Raw genomic sequence first — 25857 nt, 5'->3', positions numbered from 1 at the left:
GCTCCTCTGGCCTATTTTGGAGCCCTTGCTCCATCTCACTCCACTGAGGTGGGAGAGAGGACATCTTTTGGGGGGAAGACTGTTAATTTGATTAGGAAGTGTTTCTTGACGTCCCTAGCACTAAAAGACCACGGAGGGTATTTCCCACCCTCCCCTCCCCCGCTTTCGGGTGCTTACAACACCATGGGGGACCCAGGATATTTCACTTCTACAGCAGCATTTCTGCCAAGGTTCACAGACCCTAAAACGGTGGGAATTCGGCAGAAGCATCATGGCTGTGGGTGGCCAGCCGCATCGCATCTGAGAGTCTCCACGAGGGCGGGGCGGCCTGGGAAAGGGCTTGGGGAGGAGCTTCGTGGGAGCTCAGGTTGCTAGGAATTTGGGAAGGGCTGGCTTGTCCAGCCGAGGAGTCTGGTTTCTGTCGAGGGCAGCCCATCCAGGTTTTGAGCAGGGGAGTGTGAGCACGCATCTCACGTGATCCACCATCCCCATTGAGTGAGTGGCATGAGCCACATCCACCTTGAACCCCATCAATCCCACGTTTGACCTGCGTCTGCTGCATTCCTGAGTGGGGGAGGACAGAAGGATCCAGAGGGGCTTCCCCAGCACCACCCCTCCGTCCCCGGGACTGTTCTCACTTCCCCATCGCTGTGTGCAGCTCTTCTCCTGCCTGGACGGTTTCACGCAAACCACACTCGTCCACTTCGTTCAGTGAAACCAGCCTGGGACCAGCCATGAGGCTCGTTGGAGCCGGTGCCAGCTTCACTCTGCAGCCTCCAGACCCTCCTCCACAGACAGGGCCATCACGTGCTTGTCAACATCCCTCGAAAGGGCAAAGCCAGGTCACACTAAGGAGAAAACACCTTTTCTGAAAGAACATTGTTCTTAGTATTTTCAAAAAATTATTGCACAGTGATCGTGGGGAAAACTTAACAATCCTGTTGGGCTTCCTTCTTCTTATTTTGGTTTCAATTTTGGTTTTATTTTGAAAGATGTGGGGGAAGAGCCTATAAAGAACTTCTAAAATCTTTTTATTTTGAAAAGTTTCAAGTTTAAAGAAAAAAGTTACAAGAGGACTACATTGCACGTCATTTATATTTACCCCATATTCATCACCTGCTAACATCCTACCACATTTTCTTTCTCCTGCTTTCAGTAGCTACGTATTGTGATTACCATTAGCTTGTGAATCATCTGAGACTACGTTGCAGACATCACATCACACCCCCTTAATATCTCAGTGTATGTCTACTGAGAAAAAGGACTTTTCTGATATGACCCCCAGACAAAGATCACCCTTGGGGGACTGGGCGCAGCTGTAACACCGCTACATAATGTACAGTGCAGATCCAATCTTTGCCAATTGTCCCCAAAATGCCAGGCCCACGAGCAGCCTTCAGTTGCCCATCTCTTTAATCTTCTATCCAAGGCAGTCACTCGGCCTTTCTTGGTCTTTCATGACGCTGACACTACGGGACGAGCTGGCTTGCTGTTTAGCAGGTGTCCCTCAATTTGGATTCATCTGCATTTCCCCCCTGGGATGGGATCAGTGGAGCGTTTTCCGCAGGAAGGCCACAGGGATATGTTGTGTCCTCAGCACAACCGTTCGCTACGTGGTGATCGGTCCTGACAGGCGGGTCCACCAGGCGGCGGGACTACAACTCCCAGAAGGCCGCGCGCTCCCGCGGCCGCCGCCGGGTCACGCGGGTGCCGTCTGGGCCACGTGACGGTCGTCCGGGTCACGTGGCCGCGGCGCGGGTCACGAGAACAAACACGGCCACGGCGCTGCCTGGCCGGTCCTCTGCGGCGGGACATGGCCAACGTCTCCAAAAAGGTGTCGTGGTCCGGACGCGACGTGGACGACGATGAGGCGGCGCCGCTGCTGCGGAGGGTGGCGCGGGCCGGGGCGCCGGCCGGGGAGGACACGCCGCTGCTGAACGGGGCCGGGCCCGCGGCCGTCCGCGCGGTGAGCCCAGGGAGAGGCGAGCCCGGTCGGATCCGCACCGCGGTCGCCGGTCGTCGGGAGCCGGGCCCGCGGGGACGCGGCGAGTCCGTGCTCGGGCAGTCCTAGTGGCAGAGGCGGGAACGCGCCCCGGGTCCCGCTTGGTAGACGGCAGGGCGAGCTCGGAACCTGGGCCCCGGGGTTCTGGAGTCCTGGGAGGCGCTCGGCCCGGTGACTCTCGGGGTCGAGGAGCCGGCCCATTATCCTCGGTGTTAAGGAGCGTGGGAGAGCCCAGTCGCACGCCGCTGTCGAGTCCCGGCAGCATGAAGCTAATTTATCTCCTCACAGTTTATTCCTTAGTGGATTTAAAGGGAAGGCAGATGGTCTTCCGTTTAGGTAACCTTTTCCTTTTTTTGGGGGGGGGGCACTGTATACACGAGCAACTATTTTTACTGCTTTTGAACCCCAAGAGATTTTAAGAGCTTAGGTTTCAGAGTTTGCTTTTGCAGTGGGAATATCTGGGGGACTCCATCTTTACAGGGAGCGGGACAGACGTTCAGGGCGACCTTAGGAATGACAAGTATGTGCGTTCAGTTTCCCTTAGCAGTTCATTGAAATTGAAGCACAGTGGTTGAAATGTGCTTTGCAGGTCAGCACAGAAGTTTGTGTCCTTAAGTGAATTTCCGTGTGTGTTAATTTTGAGTTAATGAACTTCTTTTGTTGATTGCTTGGCCTTACTCGGTTTTGTGATTGTTTTTTCGTTTTTCTCCTCTTATCCTAGATCTGTCCATTAAACACTTGTGTGGTGTTTAATGAGGAAGGACTCAAGCATCAGGCTGTTTCTCTATAACTTATCTAGATTTCCCCAGCCCCCAGAAATGCATCAGACAATGAAGGTCAAAGTCTGTTCCTTGAGCGGGATCTTCTGTTGAAGTGCTTTCTGTCTGCATGAGAAGTGACATGTAAGGGGCGAATTTGCAGTGGTGGGGATATGGATGCTTTGTTGTTTTCTTCTCAGAACATTTGTTTCTTTTTTACTCTTTAGAAGAAGGTAATCTGAAGTTTACAAACCAGAAGTATGAAACTGGCTTGGCTTTAAGGGTGACAGGTAGAGAGATTGGAAGCTTCGAGGTTGAATTGGGGTTTATTTCGGGACTGAATGTGCTCAAGAGTTTCCCACTTTTCTTTATGCATAGACACAGGAGTTCGCTTTTTTTTTAAATAACCTGTTGATCTCTTCCCTTAAAACTCATTCCCTTAAAAGAACCTTTGCGAGCTTTTTTGTTTGTTCATTTGCATTTAATAACAAGTGACTAGCTGCTCTTAAACAATTTAAAACATAATTTATCGTGTGCCTGTCGTGTGCCCGGCTGCATGCAGTTTGCCTGGGACACAGAGGTGCATGATGCAGCTTCCTTCTTCCTGGCTCCAGGCTCCTAGAAAACCAAGCCCAGTGCTCTGTGAGGAAGGCGTGAGGGACCCCAAGGGCAGGAGAGGTCACACTGGGTCCAGTCTTGGAAGAGTGCATGATCCTCAGGCGGGTGGACAGAGGGGAAAGATAAAGGGAGTGAGCATTTGGGAAGTAAGTCGGAGTGGGGAGTGGAGGCTGGGGAAGGAACCGGGGTCGACCTGTAGGGGACAGCTGCGGGCTTCGAATTTAGCTTTATCTTGTGGGAGAATCCTTCAGGAGCTGGAGAGTCCAGCCTTGAAGGATCCTGAGACTGCATTGCGTGGATGGGGTGGGGAGGCACTGGAGGCATTGGTGCTAGGAACTCTGCTCTGGACCAGCAGAGGCAAGTGCTGCGGCCTCCTGTGGCTCAGGCTCCTCACTAGCAGGAAAGCTAATATGCTTCCAGCCCTGAGCACCGCTTGTCACAAGGTGGTAAACGCTAGTTACTCTCAGAGGTATTAAAAACGGCAGCTTGGAAATGATCATCTCTGAGTTGCTGTTCCTGGGGCGACTCCCCTGCAGCTGACTGAACTCCTCGAGGCTGGCTTTCTTGCGGGAGCATTGGCTCTGGACCAGAGGCTTGTAAGCTGCTCTCAGACCAGGGTCGTTTGAACTAAAGTGACAGCCCAGGCCAACAACCGCTCTATGAGAATGTTCTGGTGAGCTGGACAGGAGAGCTTGTCTTGCCACCTCCTGGTCCTTCATGGTTTGTTGCAGGGCGTCCAGAGTTGGAGGCTGGTGTTCTTGCACCTGGCATGGGAACCTGCCAGGCACCATGAGGTGGCTGCTCTGGGCAGCCCCGGGCAGGGTGGGCTGGGGGCCGGCCTGAGCTCAGCCTCCATCTGGCTGGAACCAGGCCATTCAGGTTGCTCTGCCCTCTCTCTGGCCCTCGGCCTGTCGTGCCTGAGTGTGGGGTGAGGGTGGGTCATCCAGCAAGTTGCTGCCCGTCCACCCCTGGGGCGAGGAGAGGGTGAGGTCAGCCAGCAAGTCATGGTCATGTGGGCAGCAGGAAGCAGAGTGTTTTGAAAACTTGCAGAGGGAAATCTGAGCCAGAAACAGAGGCTCCGGGTGTGGGGGTGGGTATTTGCAGTGTTTGTAAATGCGGGTCCTTTCCAGGGACCTCAGCTTCGGGAAGCTCCGCCTGAGGCAGCCTGAGGGGTAGGACCCTCAGGTTAGTGTTTAGAATCAGTTTTGGGGATCTTACTCCTCTGGGAACTGGGGTGTTCTGCCCTGGTGACCTGGAGCCACAGGCTACGGTCGGAGTATGGGGGGCCGGGAGGGGGTCATGTGCAGGCAAGCTGCAGGGACAGGTCATCACCATCCCCGCCGGCCCCTTGAGCTCTGCTCAATGTAAGGGAGCACCCCGTCTTTCTCGTAGCTGGCTCCCAGCCCCAGGGCAGCCCTTCCAGGAAGTCCCTCTGCCTCAGCGCCCTGTACTATCCCCCTCCTCCTCCTCCTCCTCCTCCTCCTCCTCCTCCTCCCCCTCCCCCTCCCCCTCCCCCTCCCCCTCCCCCTCCCCCTCCCCCCTCCTCCCCCGCTTTGCAGAGTCCAGGCCCGCCCCCTCAGCTGACCCTCCTCTGAGGGCTCCCTCAGGCCTTTAGTGGTACCTGCCCAGGTCTAGTGTGAGGAGCTCAGAGTCTGGGGGCGGGGGGCAGGAGAGGATGTGGGTACCACCGGACAGTGCAGAGAGCTGAGGACCAGGGTGGGCCCAGCCTCGTCAGAGGGTCCTGGGAGGCCTCCCAGGCAGAGGCTGCAGCACTCAGAAAGCGAGGTGCAGCGGCGGGGCTGTTCCCATCTGGCCCCCTCTGCACATCATTCATCAGGTCTCAGCCTAATGCGCCTCCCCAACCCCGAACTGGGCAGGCTTCTCCCTCAGGCTCTGTCATCGCCCTCAAAGCCTTTCTCACGGTTTACACTGACTTTTGTTTATGGGCAGCTTGGTTTTTCTGACTGTAAGCCCCTGGCTACGGAGGCCCTGTGCCCTCAGTGCTGGGGGGCATTGGGCTGGGAGGGGCGGTTAAAATGCAAAGTGGCAGAGTGGGCGGCAGGCAGCCTTTAAATTGTCTGTGAACTTTGTTTTAATGATGGTAAAAGCACATAACACAATTTACCATCCTAACCATGTCTAAGTGTACAGTCTAGCAGCATAAGGTCCATCCACAGTGTCGTGCCGCCGTCACCCCAGCACCTCCAGAACTTTCTCATCCTCCCAAACTGAACCTCTGTCCCAGTAAACACTGACTCCCCACCCCTCCCCCAGCCCTTGGCAAAGGCCATTCTGCTTTCTGTCTCTATGAATTTGACGTCTCATAGCAGTGGTATCATAGGGTATTTGTTTTTTTGTGACTGGCTTCTTTCTGTTAGTACAGCGTCCTCCAGGTTCATCCATGCTGTAGCATGTGACAGGATTTCCCTGTTTTTAAGGTTGAATAATATTCCATTGTGTGGATGGACCACCTTAGGTTTATACATTCATCTGTCGATGGGCATTTGGGCTCCTTCCACCCCTTGGCTACTGTAAAAATGCTGCTATGCACGTGGGTGTACAAACACCTCTTTGAGACCCTGCTTTCAGTTCATTTGGGTAGATACCCAGAGGTGGAATTGCTGGATCATAAGGTAATTCTATTTTTAATTTTTTGAGGAACCACCATACTGTTTTCCACAGCAGCTGCTCCATATAACACTCCCAGCAACTGTGCACAAGGGTTCCTGTTTCTGCACATCTTCACCAGCGCTTGTTATTCTGTTTTTTAACCCTGGCCATCCTCACAGCTGTGAGGTGGTATCTCATTGTGGTTTTGATCTTCATGTCCCAAGTCTTTGGCCTGTTTTGTTAATCCGCTTGTTTGTTGTTGTTATTGGGTTGTAGGGGTTCTTTACGTATTCTGGATATTAACCCTTATTGGTTACATGATCTGTAATTTTCTCCCATTCTGTAGGGCTAGTTCCTTTTCACTCTGTTCATTGTTTCTTTTGATACACAGAAGTTCTTCACTTTGATGTAGTATCATTTGCATTTAAATTTTTAAATAATTGTAGATTTACAGGAAGCTGAGAAGACAGTACAGAGAGGGCCTGTGTGCCTTCCTCCAGTTTCCCAAGGTGGTTCCGTCTTACCTCACGGTAGTAGCGTGCCAAAGCCGGCATTGATGTTGGCACAATGTGTGTGAGTAGCACCCTGCCATTGTCACACGTGTGGATGTGTGTGAGCACGTCCATCAGTGCCCTTGTCCTGCCTCTTACAGTCACCCCCTCCCCCCCAAATCTGTCTTCCCTCCAGGTCTGACCTTTCGAGCACATCAGGTCTCTGGAACCACATGGTCTGAAATCTTTCAGTTCTTTCGAAAGCATGGAGATTTCATCCAGGCTGTTGTGTGTATCAATAGTTTGAGGAACTACTAGTAATTAACTTGCATTTAAGAAAAGAGAAAGGAACAGACACAACAGATGAATCACTGAACTTCCAATAAATGGCTTTTTTCATCACAAAAGATATTTCCTAAGAGATGCCCATAAAGTTCAGAAAAGAGATGATGAAACCAGGAAGGTGCTGGAGGTGGGAGAGGGTGTGCCTGGGAGCTGTAGTGGGGGCGCCATCTCCACATGAGCGCATTTCCAGGTCCGGAATGGAGCTGTCCGGTGCAGATGTGTGCTCACCTGGCGTCCTCCCGGCCGGGTACTGGGGACCCGTTGTCACCTGAGCGCGCGAGTCCGTGCCACGTGGCCTGTTCTGCCCCCCTCTCCCCCAGCCATGTGCGAGGTCGCAGCCTGAGCCTCGGGGACTGTTTAGGTGGCAGAGGCGCTGCTCTGCAGGGGCTGACTCGGTGCGGTGGGAGTGATCACAGGGTGCAGTCCATCAGTGAAGAGTGAGATACAAACGGCCAGACCACCTGGTCTGTGGCCTCGTCTGTTGGGTTGGACGGCAGATGGGTCTTCTGCTTTCACAGTCCGACTTTCAGTTCTGCCTGTCTTTGCACGCCGTCTTCTCCGTGGAGACGTCCCTGTTCCGTGTTGCTGTGGATGGGCTGGCGACCGGCACACCTTTCCTGATGACTCGTGTATGCATGGGGAGCAGAGGCTGCAGCTCCGGGCCCCCTCCTGGGTTGCGTTCACTCTGGAACTGGGATCCTTTCTGGGCCAGTGGGCCAGGCACTCCTGCCCGTGCTTGGAGCTGGGGGGCCCGCCCTGCCTTTCTCATCAGATTCAGCAGTTTGGGGGCATTGTCGATTGTTTTTAAGAAAGAAAACAGCTATGCTTCTCTCCTCACCCACCCATTGTACCGACGTTTGCCGTATATACATAGAGAAAAGTGAAGTCACATGGTGGAGCAGGATGATGGTCTAGTGAACGCACCTGACAAGTTACCGCCTGTCGTGGGGTGCGCAGTGCTCCCCGGAATGTCTCCACCTCTAACCTGGAACCCGTTTCTGAGACCTTTGCAGCTGTGGTCAAGTTACGATGTGGTCAGGCTGGTGTCCTCATGGGAGAGGAGAGACGCGCGTGTATGTATACACGCACACATGAGGCCGGTGGCAGCAGAGCAGAGGTTGGAGTGATGTGGCCACAAGCCAGGGAATGAACACTAAGGATTGCCAGCATCCATCAGAGGCTGGAAGATCCTCCCCACGACCCTGAGAGGGGGCCCTCCCTGTTGACACCTCAAGTTTGGACTTGTGGCTTCAGAGCTTGGAGAGAACACGTTTCTTGTTTTTCAGACGCCTAGGCTGTGTGATTGGGCACAGCAGCCCCAGGAGGCTTGACATCCCCCAGTGGAGTCACCAGTGTCCCTAAAGCCCCCTCGTCCCCCCTACCCCCCAGTAACCACCAGTAGCAGTAGGGCTAGTGCTGCTGAATTAAACTTTCTCTGCTGGAGTCACTGTGTGCTCAGGGCTCTGGCATGGTGGGCTCTGTGGTCCTTGTTCCTGTACTGCTTCGTGGTTTCTGCCAGAGGAGAGGCAGGGCAGGGCGCCCGGCTGTGTTTCAGAGGAGAACCGGGTCGTGTTTTCATGCCGTATGTTCCACACAGTGTTTGTGTCCTGCAGCGTGACTTGTTTCCCTGAAATGCATCTGTGAGCAGCCTGTGTTTTGTTCCCTAGCCCTGGCCTCCACCATGCCTGGCAGTGGGTGTGAGGGCAGTCATGTGCCAGGGTGTCCGTCCTCTGTGGTTAACCTGCCCCTGTGCCCAGGAGTGCAGCCCCGCTTCAGAAAGGTCCTGCCCCAGAAAGGGGCACATATCTGGGGGGCCTGCCTGGAGGCCTGTGACGGGTCCCCACCTGGTAGCCACTCAGTGTCATGATGGGACTGAACAGAGAAATATGGGGCTTGGAGGTGGGGGGATAGAAAGGCTCCTGGAGGAGGGGCCCTCAATCGCCAGGGTTTTCCAGGCCAGGGAAGGAGGGTGGCCAGGAAGACACTGTAGAACAGGGGAGGGTGGGGCTTCCCATCTGGAGGTTGGGCTCCTCAGTGACAGGCTGTGGGTCATGGGGACGGGCCTGGGGTCCAGCGCTGGTCCTGCTGGAGTCTCCCACACGGCAGGTGTGGCTCTGTGCTCCACAGGCAGGGCCAGGCGATGGGGTAGTGCACAGTGCAGCCCGGCCCCATAGCTAAGCGGCCTGTGATTTCTCTTCTGCTTCTAGTCGCCCCATTCACCATTTTTCCGGATCGGACAGATGAGCAACGTGGAACTGGATGATGAGCTTCTGGACCCTGTGAGTGGTCATCCTTTCCCATTTTTGGAGCTCCTGCTCATGCCAGTCCCCTTCCTGGGAAAGTCAGGCCTGCTCTTGTGGAGCCACAGCCTAGCAGAGGGCAGACGGAAAACCTGAACAAGAGGATGGCAGACAGTGGCGGTTCTGTACAGAGCATGGGGACAGAGTGACATGCAGACAGTGGGGTCCGCAGAGCCTGGGCGACCAGGGAAGGCTGCTCTGCGGGGCCCTTTCCCCTGAGGCTGCCCGATGAGCAGAGGTTGGGGAGTACATGTCAGGCTAGGACCATTGAGCTAGCTGCTGTGTGCGGGCTGGGGGGCAGGTGCCATGGGCAGGTGTGGGGCCTGCAGGAGGGCGTCTCGGGGTGGTGGGCCCTTGGACATGGGTGATGTCCACTTCTCCTGCCCCTGTGCTGGGGTCGAACTGTCCAGCAGCTGCCAGGGGAGCATTTCCCAAAACCCCCTCCCCGAGACTTGCACTTGACTTCCTCCTTGGAGGTGGCTCATGGTTCCGACTTGCATTTCCCTGAGGCTGCTGGTACCGTGTGTCCTTCGTGTCTTCTGGAGGAACTCTGTTCAAACCCCGTGCATGTTTCTTAATCAGGTTGTGTTCTTATGATGAAACTGTAAGTGGTCTTCATATACTTTAAACACAAGTTGCTCATCAGTTACAGGATTTGCAAAAACTTCCGCTTGGTCCATAGGTGGTCTCCTCACTTTCTGCCAGTGTCCTTGGAAGCACAAAAGCTTTTAATTTTGATGAAGTCCATTTGATCTGTTTTCTGTTGCTTGTGCTTTGGGTGTCATGTCTAAGAAACGATCACCTAAGCCAAGGTTACAAAGATTTGCTCGTCTTTTATAAGAGTTCTATAGTTTAGATCTTCGGTTTTTTTTTGTTTTTTTTTTTGTTTTTTTTTTCTGCGGTACGCGGGCCTCTCGCTGTTGTGGCCCCTCCCGTTGCGGAGCACAGGCTCCGGACGCGCAGGCTCAGCGGCCATGGCTCACGGGCCCAGCTGCTTCACGGCATGTGGGATTTTCCTGGACCGGGGTACGAACCCATGTCCCCTGCGTTGGCAGGCAGACTCTCAACCACTGCGCCACCAGGGAAGCCCCATCTTTGATCTGTTTTTCACTCATTTTGTACATGGTATAAGATAAGGGTCCAGATTCATTCTTTTGCATATGGATGCTCAGTTTTCCCAGCACCATTTTTTGAGAAAACTACTCTTTCCCTGTTGAATTGTCTCAGCACCATTGTTGAAGGTCAGTTTTTGTGGGGTTTTTTTTTTTTTGGCTGCATTGGGTCTGCATTACGGATTTGTTTCTGGGCTCTCTGTCTGTCCTTGCACCCAGGCCACACTCTGCTAATGACTAGCTTTGTAGTAAGTTTCAAAAGTAGGAAGTTTGAATCATCCCACATCGTTTTTCTTTCTCAAGGAGGTTTTGGCCTTTCGAGATCCCTTGCGTATCTCCATGTGGGGTTTAGGCTCAGCTTGTCAGTTTCTTCAGAAATGCCAGCTGGAATTTAGAGGTGGCATTGACTCTTAACATCAAATGTCCCGAGCCACAGTATAGCTTTCCATTTATTAACATCTTCAGTTTTTTTCAACAATGTGTTGTAGTTCTTGGCGTACAAGTCTTACACTTCTTTTGTTAAACGTATTTTAGGAATAAGTTTATTTTCTGTATCTTACTTTTTATGCTATTGTAAATAGAGTTGTTTTCTCAATTTCATTTTGAGTCGTTCATTGCAAGTGCATAGAAATACATTTGATTTTGTATACTGATCTTATATCCTTCAATCTTACTAAATGTGTTATTAATACTAATTGTTTTTCATGTACTTTTGGGGATTTTCTACACATAAGACCATGTCATCTGCAAAGAAGAGTTTCACTTCCTTTCTAATCTGGATGCCTTTCACTTCTCTCTCTTGCCTAATTGCCCTGCTGGTAGAACCTCCAGGACAGTGCTGAGTAGAAATGCCAGAGCAGGCATCCTCGTCTTGTTCCTGATCTCAGAGGAAGAGCTTCAGTCTTTCACCACTGAGCATGATGTTACCTGTGGGTTTTTTATAGGTGTCTTGATCAGGTTGAGGAAGTTCCCTTTATTCCTGGTTTATTGAGTGTTTTTATCCCGAAGGGTTGAGTTTTGTCAGATGCTTTTTGTGACTACGGAGGTGTTCATTTCATGTGGACTTGGTCCTTTATTCTATTGGAACAGTATCAAACTGTTTTTACTTTCATACCGACTCACCCTCTGATTGTCCAGACACCTCCTGAGTGTCCTGCAGGTCAGTTTGTTCTGACCCTAACTGCCCGGCATCCATGCAGACCCACAGGCTGAGGGCTCAGTCCCATGAGACCCCCCGACCTCAGATGCCAGTGACAAGTCCAGGCTGTCACCTGTGCTTCTGACTGACCAGCTGTAAATCGGGGTTCCCACGGCCCCTCCTCGGGTTCCGTAACTTGCCAGAATGGCTCACAGAACTCAGGGAACACTTTGCTAATGTTGCTGGTTTATCATAAAGGACATGACTTGAGAACAGCCAGGTGGGAGAGATGCCCCGGGAAGGTGTGGGAAGGGGTGCAGAGCCCCCACGCCCTCCCCGGGAGCCACCCTCCCAGCACCTCCCTGAACCCCTCCATTTGGGGTTCGTGTGGAGGCTGCATTACACAGGCAGGACTGATTAAATCCTTGGCTGTTAGAGATGAGCTGCTTGCGTCTCCAGTCCGTTCATCCCGTCATGGTCTTCCAGCCCCAGCCCAGACACACTCGTCACCCAGAGATGCCAAGGGGGTGGGTCAGAGGCCGGTGCCAGAACCTGGACGTGGACCACAGACATCTTACACTAATTGCTTTTTGGGCGTCAACCCACCACACTAATTGCTTTTTGGGGGTCAACCCACCTTGTGTTCCTGGGATAAACCCGCCTGGCGTGGTGTTGTGGGACCTGGCCTGCTGGTGTCCTGTGGAGGGTCTGTGTCTGCCAGTTCCTGCCTTGTGCTTGTCTAGCTTTGGGCTCAGGAGAGTCCCTGCCCTGCGGGATGAGTGAACATAGCCCCTTCCTCATTCTGCTTCATTCTTACATATGCTGGGTTGTCAAGCTCTGCCTCTTCCTCCCGCAGGACACGGACCCCCTTCACCCCTTCCCCAAGGAGATCCCGCACAACGAGAAGCTTCTGTCCCTCAAGTATGAGGTGGGCCCCCCTGCTCCATGCCCTCTCCCACGGTGGCCGACCTGAGCCCGCGAGCTGGGGTCAGTTACTAGTGTGTCTGCTGCCCGGTCCACAGAGCTTAGACTATGACAACAGCGAGAACCAGCTGTTCCTGGAGGAGGAGCGGCGCATCAATCACACAGTGAGTCTGGCGGGCAGCTGGGTCTCATGGCCACGATGTCCCCACCACCCCCCTCCCCTCTCGGCTCCGGCTGGTGTCCCGGAATGAGCGCTGGCCGCTGCCCGCCACGGAGACCCATGCGGGTGTCACATCATTACCACTGAGGAAGCTGTTCTTAGGGGTGTCGACTGTGGCGGCTGGAGCGTCAGCATCCAGTTATGACTGGGTTGGGGAGTTGCGTCCCACCAGTGCTCCACGACCTCTGAGATGTTGGTGGGGTTGCTCTTCCTGGGACTCAGGGTCCTGAGGGCAGCCCTGTGCGTGGTGGCAGTCACCAGAGCAAGCCACGACGGGAGTCCCGCCTCCGCACCCTCCTGTGACAGCTCCCCTGCTCCTGCTCGCTGCCGCAGGCCTTCCGGACCGTGGAGATCAAGCGCTGGGTCATCTGTGCCATGATCGGGATCCTCACGGGCCTCGTGGCCTGCTTCATCGACATCGTGGTGGAGAAGCTGGCCGGCCTCAAATACAGGGTCGTCAAGGACAGTATCCTTTGTCTGTGGTTGCCCGGAGCCAGCGGGTCCACAGGAGGAGCCCCCACCCGTGTTATGCCATCGGCCAGGGGACGTGACTGGGTGGGGGCTGCATGTCTGGGGGTCAGGCTATGTGGTGACCCTGAGACGCCCAGTAAGTGCTCCAGGTCCCAGAGTCCAGAGTGCAGCCCACTGGGGAGTGGTGCCTGGGTGACACCACCCCGCGTGGTCCTTGACGAGCCCAGACATTGACAAGTTCACGGCGCGGGGCGGGCTGTCCTTCTCCCTCCTGCTGTGGGCCTCGCTCAATGTGGCCTTTGTGCTCCTGGGCTCTGTGATCGTCGCCTTCATAGAGGTAGGTGGGCCCCTCCACCGCTCCCCGCCCCCCCGCCGCCTCTGTCGATGAGACTCACTGGCTAGACTGCAGTGGAGTCCTTGCTAGGCATCAGGCGGTTCAGCCAAAACAAAGCACGCCTGGGCCTTCCAACCCTGGCCCTGGCAGCTGTGCCCATCCACCCGCACAGCCCCTCGCCCACTTCACGTAGCAGGGAGCAGAGGCAGCACCCAGCCCAGGGGTCCAGGTGGAGGGACCTACCCGAGGGGTTAGTCGCTCCTGGGGCACCCTTCCTTCCTGTGCCCCTTTGCTTTTCCCTCGGGGCGTTGGAAGGAAGAAGGGGCAGCGTCCAGGAGCTTCTGTCTGAGGTGCAGTGCAGTGTCCCCCAGAGGGTGCGACAGTACTGGCCCCTCAGCGGGTGTGTGATGTGGGCCTCCCATCATCCTGGGCACCCCCGCCTGCCTCGGGGACACTGAGCCCTCCCATGCCCGAGGTGTTTCCTCCCCTCCGTGGTTGCTCTGTGTATCAGTGGGGAGAGGCGAGAAGCCCCTACCCTGGGCGGCCTGGGCACCGCGTGGCGCGTCTTCCTGGGCCTGGTGGCGGCGGCAGCGGCAGTGGCGGCTCACTCGGCCTGCAGACTCAGTGCTGGCGCCCCTCCTTCCAGCCGGTCGCTGCTGGCAGTGGGATCCCCCAGATCAAGTGCTTCCTCAACGGGGTGAAGATCCCCCACGTGGTCCGGCTCAAGGTGAGACGCGAGGCGGCCCCGCCGGGAGCTCAGGGCTTAGACCAAGGGGCTTCCTTGCTGGGTGAGAAGCGTGTCATTTGTCTACCTCCGCCTCCAAAACTCGCCCAGACCCATGCTGTTTGCTGCTGACGAGCCTGCGTGTGGGTGTGCTGGCAGGTTTTATGTGAATTTTCTTTGGAAAATGGTAAAACTGTCGTACGTTCTGAATGACGCAAAAATACTTGAAGGTACATCTGTCACGATTGCAACCACATAGACATTTTAAGTTCCATACGGTGGTTAGTCTTTCAGAATGAGAGTAGCTGTGTTGAGTGGTGCGTTTTTTCCTTTTTTCAGAATTTTTCTTAATCTCATTGTGCATGATCTTCTGGCTAACACACTGATTTCAAGGGGGTTGGGAGGTCATGTTTCCTCCCATGATCATTTCAGGGTGTGCAGCTGGCGTGCCTTGGTCTGGGGTTTGCTGGCGGCATCTCTCCTGCTCTGTCTGGGGAGGAGGTACTCTGGGGAGCAGACAGGAGGGGGGGTGCCTGTGCTCCGTGCCCTGCAGCAGGAGGGCAGGGCCCGAGGTAGGTGCGGGTGCAGGAGCTTGGAGCCGGAGCCTGAGGATGGAGCGACAGCTGCTGTTTGCCTGTCTTGTGTGTGTATGTGACCACGTGGGACAGAAGGGCTGAAGAGATGGCCGTCAGGAGAGCATCAGCTGCCAGCTCCCCCTCCCCCAGGACGCCCACCGTGGGTGCTGGCCCCCTCTTTGGTGCTCATGTCTGCCGAGGGCTCACATGATTAGGTCCCTTCCCGTGTGCAGTTTGTCGCTCAGGTTCTTGGACCACGTGTGACCTTTAATCAGACTTAGTGCAATTTCCTTTGTGTTCCAGACCCTGGTGATCAAAGTGTCCGGCGTGATCCTGTCTGTGGTTGGGGGACTGGCCGTGGGGAAGGTAACAGAGTGCAGCTGCCCCTGCCTGAGTCCCTCTGCACCCGCGGGGCCTGGGGCCGGTGTGTCCCCCCAGAGCCACGCCCATCTGAACGTAGCCGTCTGTGCCTTCTAGGAGGGACCAATGATTCATTCGGGCTCCGTGATTGCTGCTGGGGTCTCCCAGGGGAGGTCCACGTCACTGAAGCGTGATTTCAAGGTAGGTCTTCCCTGCGCCCATGTCCATACCCCCAGGGCCGGGCCCCTGCCTCCCCTGCAGCCTCCTTCCCTTCACCTCTGAGGGTCCCTAGCATCCTGTCCATGGGGGCATCCTGTTGCCTTGGTGCTCTGGGTGAGTGTGTGTTTCTGCAAGTAAATGACCTGTATTTGTAAGCTCACAGGAATGCGTGGCCTAGAGAGGTCGGGAAGGTCATGTGTGTGGGCTGCCGGTGCTCAGTTCTGGTCCTTCTTGCACAAACCTCAGCGTTTAAATATTGCTGTGAATGGGTTATTTTCTCTGGATGTTGGTGGGCAGGCAAGCTGCCCGAGACCCGACTCTTCAGTCCTGCGGGTTGTGAGCCCCATGGTTGATGAGTGGCTTGTCCAGAGGCCTCCCCGGTTCCTCCCTCCCCTCCCCCCTCACTTTTGGGCCCACCTCCTCCCTTTCTGAGAGAAGTGCCCTTGGAGGCACTGGCTGAGACCCTCTCTCCGTCTGTCTTGGTTCAGATCTTCGAGTACTTCCGCAGAGACACAGAGAAGCGGGACTTTGTCTCAGCAGGAGCTGCGGCTGGAGTGTCTGCTGCGTTTGGGGCCCCTGTGGGTGAGGAGGGTGGCCCTGCCTGGTCTGAGAGCTCGGTGACGGCCCATGTAGGGGGAGCCAGGCTCTCCCTGCTGTGAGAGGGGTGGTTTTGGGGTTTATGGACTCAGTGCCTGGTGAGGGTGTGGGGTGGGCTTCTCAAGAGGCCCCGATGGCTGCCTCTGTTGTGGGCTCGGTGTCCTGGGGCCTGGGGGCATGGGTGGCAGTGGGTGAGGGTCTGTCTGTGGTTGGGCGGGCACTTCAGGGCTGGGCCACTGGCTGTTCCAGGTGGGGTCCTGTTCAGCTTGGAGGAGGGTGCATCCTTCTGGAATCAGTTCCTGACATGGAGGATCGTAAGTGCCTGGGATGGCCACCTTCCCGAGGTCGTGCAGCCCTGGCACTAGGCCTCCGTGGCTGGGTGGACGCGTGGCTCTCGGCCCACACTGTGGGGTCTGCACCTGAGCTTCCCGTCCAGCTGGTGGGTCCCTGAGCCGTCGGCCTGGTTCTCCTCCGTCCTCATCGGGACCCCAGGCCCCGCACACGTTCTTACCCTGGCCGAGCCAGTGGGGCTCCGGGCCACCTTCCCTCAGCCTTCGGAGGGTCTAGGCGCCACCCAGGTGACAGGAGGGGAGACAGCCCTTTTGCTGCAGCTCCTCCCCACCCTCCGGCCCTGGGCTCAGCTGCTGTACACACTGCTGCAACTCATCACCATGGCTCTGACAGCACTCTTCTCTTTCTGCCTGCAGTTCTTTGCTTCCATGATTTCCACCTTCACCCTGAATTTCGTCTTAAGCATTTACCATGGAAATGTGTGGGATCTGTCCAGCCCCGGTCTCATCAATTTTGGAAGATTTGACACTGAGGTAACCCACTGCATCGTCCCCTTTTTTCTCTGGTTCTTTCTATGAGCAGGGCCCACGTTGTTTACTCAAGGTTCAGCCTGAGAGCTGGGCTTCTGGAAAGGTCTAGCTGTTAGCTGTGGGATAGGGCACTTGTTTGTGAGCACCGGGGGCTGGAGGTGCTCCAGGAGGGTGCACGTGACCCGGCCGCGCAGGTTGTGGTGCCTGTCAGCCAGCGGGCACTTCAGGGGTGGCTCAGGTGCCTGCAGACTGTCAGGCAGCATCACTAGACTGGTGGCCAGCGCTCCTGCAGCAGTTTCTGGAGGCCAAGAGGCGCAGGCAGCGTTTCTGGGGCGGCCTGCGCTGCGCGCTGCCATCGCTGAGCCCAGGGAGCCGTTCAGGGGCTGGTCCTCACCCATGGATGCGTCAGAGGTCCTGGGTGGCTAGGTCACCAGCATCCTCTCCCTTGCTCATGGCCCCTCACTTACCCTTTGGCAAAAGCTCAGGCCGCCCCCTGGAGCCACCATGCGAGAAGGCAGGTGGTCTGCCCGAGCACCCGGCGTTTCTCTCTGGGGGCCTCCTCGCCCTGCGGGAAAGCGCCAGGGTTCCCATGCACAGGTGTGTCCTGTGAAACGTCCAGTCCCGAGTCTGAGCAGGAGCTGGTGGCAGTTTTCCTCACAGAAGGTCTGCTCTTTCTCCCTCTGCACAGACGATGGTGTACACAATCCACGAGATCCCCATCTTCATCGCCATGGGCGTGGTGGGTAAGGGCCGTCCCTGCGTGGGACAGCGCCGACCAGTGGGGACAGGGCCTGCGGGGCTCCAGGCCTGACCCGGCTTCGAGGGCCAGAGAAGCACGTGGTCTCCACCACTGCTGGCTGTCCAAGGACCGCCTGGGGCAGCGGGGAGGGATCCCGACCCTGGGAGGACCGGAGCCGCACTCTGGCTGATGACAGCCCCTTGGGAAGCAGACGGACCTGGGCAACACTCCTTACTCTGAAAGCCCATGGGACGTGAGCCCTCCACCCAGCGGGCGTTTGCTGCCTGGGCAGCCTGCTCCTCTTCCCGAGTCCCGGACACGCAGCTCCTTCCTTGTCCCAGGTGGCATTCTCGGAGCTGTGTTCAACGCCTTGAATTACTGGTTGACGATGTTTCGAATCAGGTGAGAAACTGTTCAGGGACTGAGTTGAGAGGTGTGGCCACACAGGGCATCTGAAAACTGACCGGTCATGGGCTCTTGCCCACGGGGCCATGTGGAAGCCATGTGCCAAGCACACTCCTCCACGGTGGTTTGTATGTGAGGGGACAGAGCCACTTGGCAGGGGGACGGGTGGGGCCTGGAGGGTGGCCCCTGGCAGGCAAGGCACAGCCCATGGATCCGGCACAGCCCTGGGTTGATGTTCTTCTGGGCCTCTCACGTCAGTGTCAGTGCGGTTTGTACGGGGCCGTCCTGACCTGGGCACGTTTGGTCCAACACAGGTCCTCTGCTGTTAGGAGAGCCATCATAGGAGCTCTCTGGTTTTCTGAAGCCTTAGGGGTGGGTCTTGGCATTCTTCTTTCTTGTCTTTTTGCACCAACTTAAAATGCAGTTGGGGAGCATCTGGGAGGCAGCCTGAGAGTGTTCAGGAGCCAGGGCGGGTTGGTCATCAGGTGAGCTCAGCATCCTGGACGGCTCTCCCGAGTTGCAGGCTCAGGTTGCCCTGGCTGCCGCCCCAGCCATCCCACAGCTCGGTCCACCCCGGCTCTTTGCTCCAGGTACATCCACCGGCCCTGCCTTCAGGTGATCGAGGCCATGCTGGTGGCCGCCGTCACGGCCACGGTTGCCTTTGTGCTGATTTATTCATCCCGGGATTGCCAGCCCCTGCAGGGGAGCTCCGTGTCCTATCCCCTCCAGGTAGGCGGCCAGGGCAGGGGCAGGGTGAGCCTTCCCAGACATGGGTAGGTGCCACATCGGCCTGGGGTCTCACCCCGGTCCTCTCAGAGCAGCGGCCTGACAGGTTCTGCAAGGGGACTGCGGAGGTGGGGTTGTGGGCCTGCAGGCGGAAACTCACGTGCACACGCTCACCACGGCACAACTCCCCGCAGCCCCTGTGCCCGTCAGTGACGAGCAGGTGAACACGGCATGGTCCGTCCACACAGTGGGTTTCCTTAGTTGTAGGAAGGGTTGGAGCTCTGACACGTGCTCCCACACAGATGAACCTGGCAAACACTGCTGAGTGAAAGAAGCCAGAGAGCAAGGGCCACACATCGTGTGGTTTCTGTTTATGGGAAACGTCCAGAACTGAAAGCAGTTGCTGGTTGCCGGTGGGTGTGGCGTGTGTACTCACAGGCCTGTCACAGATGTGGGTCTGGGGTGCATGGCTGGCTCTGGTGGGGCTGTGAGGTTGACCCACACAGCTTTGCATGGAGCCCCTGCCCTGGTCAAGGCCTGCAGGGGCCCACAGTCTGCCCAGTGAACTGTGGGAGCGTGCTCCAAATGTGAGCCTTTGGATCCCCACGTGCCCCAGGGACAGACTTGCCATGCAGCCTCTGCCTGGCCAGATGGCTTCTGAAGCCCTCACTGGGCCAGGGTCTGGCTCTTGGGTCCTGCCTCCCCTCCAAGACAGCAGCCTGACCCCGCCTGTTGTGTGCTTGGTGCCTGATGCTGTCCAGGCCAGGACACTGTGTCCCACTGGCCTGTTCTCTTTCCTGACTTTGCAGCTCTTCTGTGCCGATGGCGAGTATAATTCGATGGCTGCAGCCTTCTTCAACACCCCAGAGAAGAGCGTGGTCAGCCTTTTCCACGACCCCCCAGGTGTGTGCCCATGCTCTGCACTCTGTGCTGTCAGCCGCAGGTCCCCATGTGGGCCTGTCCCCTCTGGCCTGGTCTGCAGCCGGCCCACAGACACTGGGCCCAGGCCTGGCTGATGGATTCTGGCCGAGCCCCCACTGCCTCCCTGCAGGGCTGGGTGCACTGGAGCGTGGAGGCTGGCAGGCTGGGGTTGGCTGGTGGCCAGTGCTTGGGAGGGGCCCAGCCAGGCTCCCCACATGTCTCCTTCCCTCCCTGGAGGCCATCCTGTTGTTCAAGACAGTCTCACCTCCCAGGATGAGTTTTTCTTCTGGGTGCTGCTCGCAGAGGTCACTCTCAGTCAGAAAACAGCCTGGTGACTCGTATACCAGTGAGATGCCTTGCCCAGCTTCACGTTCTTAATAACAAACAGGCTCAGACTGGGCACAGACCTGCTTCCACTTCCCCTGTTTTCGGTTCCGCTGGGTGGAGGCGGGGAGGAGGGGCGCACCCCCGAGATCCAGAGTGGCTGCTGCGACGTGCTTGCCCGTCTGTCTGTGGCTCTAGTTGTTTCCTGACACGCCAGTTCTGGGAACTCCCTGGTTCTTACATCTGCATATGCGTGTGTTTGTGTGTGTGTGTGTGTGCATGCTGCGGGAGTTCATGCAATTTAACAGAAAGGCTTTTAAACGTGGGCGAGGCCGAGCCCCCAAAGATGCTGAGCGGGCCATACAGGCGTCTCCAGGTCCCCTGGGGGTGCTGGCTCCCGGGTTTGTGTGACGTCTTCCCACTTTTGGAGTCATCTGGTGCAAGGTGGTGGCCGTGGCGGCCATGGCCTCCCTCCTGCACCCTCCCCTGACCCCTGGTGGTCTCAGTGCCACCCTTTTCCATGCAGACCTCAGCAGCCACCTTCCCTTGGCCCAGGTCACCGTCCTGCTGGCAGCTCTGGGCCCTGGTGGCCCCAGCTCCCCTCTGCCCTGCCCGCTGGGCTGCCGTGCTCACACTCTGAGTGCTGGGCCCCCAAGACCCGGCACCCTGGCCTCTGAGAAGGGGGTGACTCTGGGGGTCTGGGTGTGACCAGGAGGCTGTGACGGGCTGCTGGGCAGGCAGGTCCGCCCAGGGTTGAGTCTGCATGGCAGGCCCTGGCCAGCGCCCTGTCTGCAGGCTCCTACAACCCCATGACGCTCGGCCTCTTCACCCTGGTCTACTTCTTCTTGGCCTGCTGGACGTACGGGCTCACGGTGTCGGCCGGTGTCTTCATCCCATCCCTGCTCATCGGAGCTGCCTGGGGCCGGCTCTTTGGCATCTCCCTGTCCTACCTCACCGGGGCCGCAGTGAGTGGGGGTCTTAGGGGCCGGCTGGGCTGGGAGGAAGGGGCGGTGTTCCCGGTGCCCACTGGGGCCACCGTGGGCCAGAGCAGGGGTCGTGCGTGCGTGTGGCCTTCAGGGAGGGCACGGGTGTTGGGAGAGAGCGTGGTGTGGAAGGATGGGGCAGGTGCAGGAGTTGGGGCCTGGGAGTGCGGTGTCCAGGCCTTGGCCCCGGAGCTGCCTCCTGGCTTCCTCCTCCCACCTGCCTCCATGGGCTCCTTGGTCTTTATTCTGTGAGTCTTCTATTTGCATCTTAGTTGTTCAAGTAAGACTTTAAAAAACTGTAAGAGGGCCTTCCCTGGTGGCGCAGTGGTTGAGTCCGCCTGCCGATGCAGGGGACACGGGTTCGTGCCCCGGTCCGGGAGGATCCCACATGCCGCGGAGTGGCTGGGCCCGTGAGCCATGGCCGCTGAGCCTGCGCGTCCGGAGCCTGTGCTCCACAACAGGAGAGGCCACAGCAGTGAGAGGCCCGCATACCGCAAACAAACAAACAAACAAAAAACTGTAAGAGACGCACAGCAAGCCTCCCCTCACTGGGTCCAGGTCATGTGTCCCAGGTTTCCTTCCAGACACGGTTTTTAGTTTAATTTTGTTTTTTTTTAATTGATATGTGACTTACATACCATAAACCAGTGCTCCCCAACCTTTTTTGGCACCAGGGACTGGTTTCGTGGAAGACAGTGTTTCTGTGGATGGGGGTGGGGGATGGTTCAGGCAGTAATGCGAGCGATGGGGAGCAGCAGATGAAGCTTCACTCGCTTGCCCACCGCCCACCTCCTGCTGTGCGGTCCCGTCCATGACTCGGAGGTTGGGGACCCCTGCCATAAACTCCCTCCTTCTGGAAGTGAACGGTTGGGTGGCTCTTTAGCCTGTTTGCAGAGCTGTGTAACCGTGATCGCTTCTTAGTTCCAGGATGTTCTCATCACCCCAAAAAGAAACCTGTCCCCATTAAGCAGTCACATCTGTGTTCCCCTTCCCCAGCCCCTGGTGGCCACTAATCAGCTTTCTGCCTCCATGGATGTGCCTCTTCTGATTGTTGTAGATTCATGAAATCACGCTTCATGGCCTTCTGTGTCTGGTCTCGTCATTGAGCACCATGTTTTCAGGGCTCATCCATGTTGTAGCACGAGTCTGATTTTCACTTCTTTTTAGGCCCCCTGGTGTGGCGCAGGCATTTGTGCACGGACTCCGGTCACTGCACACACGCGGGGTGCCCCCCCACCACAGCCCTGGCCGTAGTGCACACCCTCCTGTCTTAGGCTGCCAAGTTCTGCAGGTGGCAGAGTTTATTCAGTGTATCCCTGAGAGGGCATAGCATAGGGTATTTACAAACTCAGGTGATGCTGCCACAGACCATTTTTTGTGTAAACTGTAGGATTTCCTCCTGCGCCCAGTGCTGTCAGTGCATCTTGGTGGGTTTGGCTGCCACTTTCCCCCAGCATCCCCTCTGTCTTCCCTGCAGGTCTGGGCAGACCCCGGCAAGTACGCCCTGATGGGAGCAGCTGCCCAGCTGGGTGAGTGCTGGCTGCGGCATGGGCGTCCGGAGGTCAGGAGGGCCACTCCCCCAGCGTGTGGCTGGGCAGGGTCACCGTCCCCATCTGGTGCTATCTGGAGGGGCCGGTACACAGGGTTGCATGGACAGAGTGGGAGCTGCACAGGGAACACGGGACGGGCTGGCAGCGCAGCCTGCAGAGGCTCGTGCCCCCCCAACCCTCCCTTCCCCTCCCCGCCTCCTGGCAGGTGGGATTGTGAGGATGACGCTGAGCTTGACAGTCATCATGATGGAGGCCACCAGCAATGTGACCTACGGCTTCCCCATCATGCTGGTGCTGATGACCGCCAAGATTGTGGGGGATGTCTTCATCGAGGTGCGGCTGTGGGAGAGGCCGCCTGCCTTGCTCGCCCTAGCTCTGCAGCCCCTCCCCGTGCCCCTGGCCTCGGAGCCTGAGGCTGGGAGAAAGACAGGCAGTCTGCGGCCGCCGCAAGGGAGGGGGCCCTGTGGAGGCTGCCCCGCAAGCAGCCTCGTGCATGGCCATGCCCGTCCTCTCCCCAGGGCCTGTACGACATGCACATCCAGCTGCAGAGTGTGCCCTTCCTGCACTGGGAAGCCCCAGTCACCTCACACTCGCTCACCGCCAGGTACCCCTCCCCGGGGCAGGCCCGCAGGCTGGGGGGCGGGTGCTGGACGCCCCGGGAGGCTTGGTGGGGGATCCTGGAGCAGGACGTGGGTGCAGGGCTGGTTCTCCCGGGGCAGCACCTGGGGGTCTGGGCTCCTGGCCCACCTCGTCTCCAGGTTTCCTGAGTCTGGCCACTTCCTGCGTGTTGAGCTGTTCGGGAGCTCCCTCGGGCCCGTGGTGGATCACAGCGTGTCTCTTCCACAGGGAGGTGATGAGCACACCAGTCACCTGTCTGCGGAGGAGGGAGAAGGTGGGCATCATTGTGGATGTGCTGAGCAGCACGGCGTCCAATCATAATGGCTTCCCTGTGGTGGAGGATGCCGACGGCACGCAGGTACCACCCAGCTGCAGGAAGCCGGGCTCGTCATCTGTGCCGGCGAGTGGGGCGTGTTGGGGGGTGTGGTTCCCATGAACATGGACACCCTGCTCTGGGGTTTCTGGTAGAATTCCGCTGGTCACGGCTGTGAAGACAGGTCCGTGTGAGCGCTGTCCCCGCAGCTTGGGTAGTTACTGATGCGCCTGTGTGTCCTGTGGTCACACCCCAAGCTGCACCCCCAGCTGAGGAGTCGCAGCTGTGCCTGTCAGGAGGTCCTGATGGAAGGTGCAGCGACGTCTGGGCCACGGTCTGCTTTTTGCCCCCACAAATGCTGTGGTCTCTTGGCACCTCGTGATTGGGGTCCTGCCTCCCCTCCTGGGCGTTTGGGGATCCGTGAGCCTGTGGCCAGTGCCTATAGGCAGCCAGCATCGCTGGGGACCCTGGCTGGAGCCCCCAGGCATCCCGGTGCTGTTGCCTGGCCCCTCTGGCCCAGGCGGCAGGGCAGGCCCTAGGTCCCACGTCCCAGGTCCTCTGCAGACAAGGGTGTTTTGTTTCTTGTGCAGCCAGCCCGGCTCCAGGGCTTAATCCTGCGCTCCCAGCTAATTGTCCTGCTCAAGCACAAGGTAGGCTGTCGGGGGTGGCGGGAGAAGGGGGTGGCAGGAGATGCCGGGCAGGGCCCTGGGCTCTGAGGCGCTGCCACCCACTGCCTGCCCCCCGCCCGCAGGTGTTCATAGAACGCTCTTGTATGGGTCTGCTACGGCGCCGGCTGCGGCTGAAGGACTTCCGTGATGCCTACCCGCGCTTCCCCCCCATCCAGTCCATCCATGTGTCCCAGGACGAGCGGGAGTGCACCATGGACCTCTCCGAGTTCATGAACCCCTCCCCCTACACGGTGCCCCAGGTGCCGTAGGGGCGGTGGGGAGCAAGGGGCCTGACCCCCACTTCCAGAGCCTCGTGCAGCCACCACCCCTGGCGGCGTTCTGGCTTCACTGGCCATTGCGGACAGGGGTGGGGGGCGAGCTGTGTAGGAGGGTGGAGGTGGCTACAGAGCAGGATGTGCTGGCTGAGGTGGGGGTGTGGCAGGGGGTGGCAGGTCCTGCCCTGCTCCTGTCCCAGGGTGGGGCAGGGGCCGGCGGGCGAGCTGAGGCTGCGTCTACCTTGCAGGAGGCATCTCTCCCGCGGGTGTTCAAGCTGTTTCGGGCCCTGGGCCTCAGGCACCTGGTGGTGGTGGACAACTGCAATCAGGTGATGGGGGGAGCCCACTGCCTGCTGCCTACCAGCCTGCCTGCCCACCCGCAGGGCTCCCCCAGACTATGCTGTCCTCTGCACACAGGACGGGGGCATCCACAGAGGCAGAGGCCGCTGGATCCCATGACCTGGCTTTGCTCCCACAGGTGGTCGGGCTGGTAACCAGGAAGGACCTCGCCAGGTACCGGCTTGGGAAGGGGGGCCTAGAGGAGCTCTCTCTGGCCCAGACGTGAGGCCCTGGCCCTGGCACCTCCCCCGGGGTGCCTGCCTCGCTCCCCAGGCAGCGGTGGATCCAGCGTTCTCCAGACCTCGGGGACAGCGCAGCCAGCGTGTGACACACGTGATCTCTTTGTGTTCTCAGTGCCCCCCTCCCCCCCGGCCTCATTCCTTCACTCTCCAAGATTTCACACGCCAGCTCCTGTTTCCTGACTTCGAGGAGTCAGTTTGTAGAACTGCTGCTCTTTTTCTGAGAGACCGCGAGTGTGCGTATGTATCTGCATGTGTGTGCACGTGTGACAGCTGGCAGGCTGGGCCCTGTGGGTCCGAGCACTGCAGCCCCCAGGACGGGCCCATTGCCTGGAAGCAGTGCACCCTAAGCACCGCCAGCTGGAGGCCTGGGCGACTCAAGGCTGCAGCAGAGGCCTCTGGTCCTGTCCCTCTCAGCCCTCAGCTCAGTTTGCGGCCGTGAGATTTGGGGTCTGGGTAGAAACACAAGCTGGACACGTGAAGGCGAGGGCTCGGGGGAGCAGGACCACCTGGAGAGCAGACCCTGAAGCCGCACGCCCAGACACCTGTGCACCCCAAGCCACACCCACTTGGTGCAGTGGGCTCTGAGCCGGGGTCTGGGCCAAAGGGGAAAGCTGAGACCTTCCTTTGGGCCCGGACCCCCAAGTCCAGCCACACGTCTATCACAGCACCCGTGTGGACGGCACAGGGAAGGCGGGTCTTCTCAGCACACAGGGGCCCCATGGGCCCCTGAGGACCCCCAGTCCCGAGTGATGTTCTGGGGCAGCTCTGCTTCCAGTGTTGGGGGCAAGTTGTTTCTGGGATGAGCTGGTGAGCCCAGAGCAGGGATGCACCCCTCCCAAGCTGGGCAGTGCCAGATTTGGGATCCTGTGTCCCCAGTGCCCCACGGGACTTTTATTCTAAAGTGACTCACGTCCCCAGCCCACTTCTGTGATGAGGTCCGTGGATGCCTTTGTGGTAGGTTGGTGGGCACTCCACCTGGGTTTTAGCCCCTTTCAAGGGGATGGGGCCTCGAAAGGCCTCTTCCTTCCTGGCAGGGGAGCCCTCCATGGGGGGCACAGGGGTCCAAGTGTGGGGATCTGAATAAGAGAAATAAAGGAATTGTACCCAGACAACCGGTGCCAGCTTCTTGTTCCCA

At 57.8% G+C, this 25857-nt stretch overlaps 1 protein-coding gene across 3 annotated transcripts; it reads left to right on the top strand.

Moving 5' to 3' along the window:
• Positions 1 to 1810: 1810 nt before the first annotated feature.
• Positions 1811 to 25825, top strand: CLCN7 (chloride voltage-gated channel 7; the record flags this gene model as incomplete). Of its 3 annotated transcripts, none has more annotated exons than XM_079719605.1 (25): positions 1811 to 1966; positions 9032 to 9103; positions 12231 to 12302; positions 12397 to 12462; positions 12852 to 12984; positions 13217 to 13326; positions 13970 to 14050; positions 14926 to 14988; positions 15100 to 15183; positions 15690 to 15783; positions 16048 to 16112; positions 16506 to 16622; positions 17308 to 17362; positions 17700 to 17760; positions 18354 to 18492; positions 19299 to 19392; positions 20530 to 20699; positions 22195 to 22246; positions 22473 to 22600; positions 22786 to 22871; positions 23114 to 23243; positions 23789 to 23848; positions 23950 to 24126; positions 24390 to 24470; positions 24620 to 25825. In XM_079719605.1, the coding sequence occupies 25 exons, from the start codon at positions 1814 to 1816 to the stop codon at positions 24704 to 24706; spliced, it is 2430 nt and encodes an 809-aa protein (XP_079575731.1). In that variant the 3' UTR covers positions 24707 to 25825. The 3 variants fall into 3 exon arrangements, with proteins under 3 accessions (XP_079575731.1, XP_079575729.1, XP_079575730.1); XM_079719603.1 differs by having other exon boundaries at positions 1814 to 1966; positions 9038 to 9103; XM_079719604.1 differs by lacking the exon at positions 9032 to 9103 and having other exon boundaries at positions 1814 to 1966.
• Positions 25826 to 25857: the final 32 nt, after the last annotated feature.

The sequence above is a fragment of the Hyperoodon ampullatus genome, assembly GCF_949752795.1.
Source record: "Hyperoodon ampullatus genome assembly, chromosome: 14".
Classification (NCBI taxonomy): Eukaryota; Metazoa; Chordata; class Mammalia; order Artiodactyla; family Ziphiidae; genus Hyperoodon; species Hyperoodon ampullatus.
This window is presented reverse-complemented; position numbering and strand designations above follow the sequence as displayed.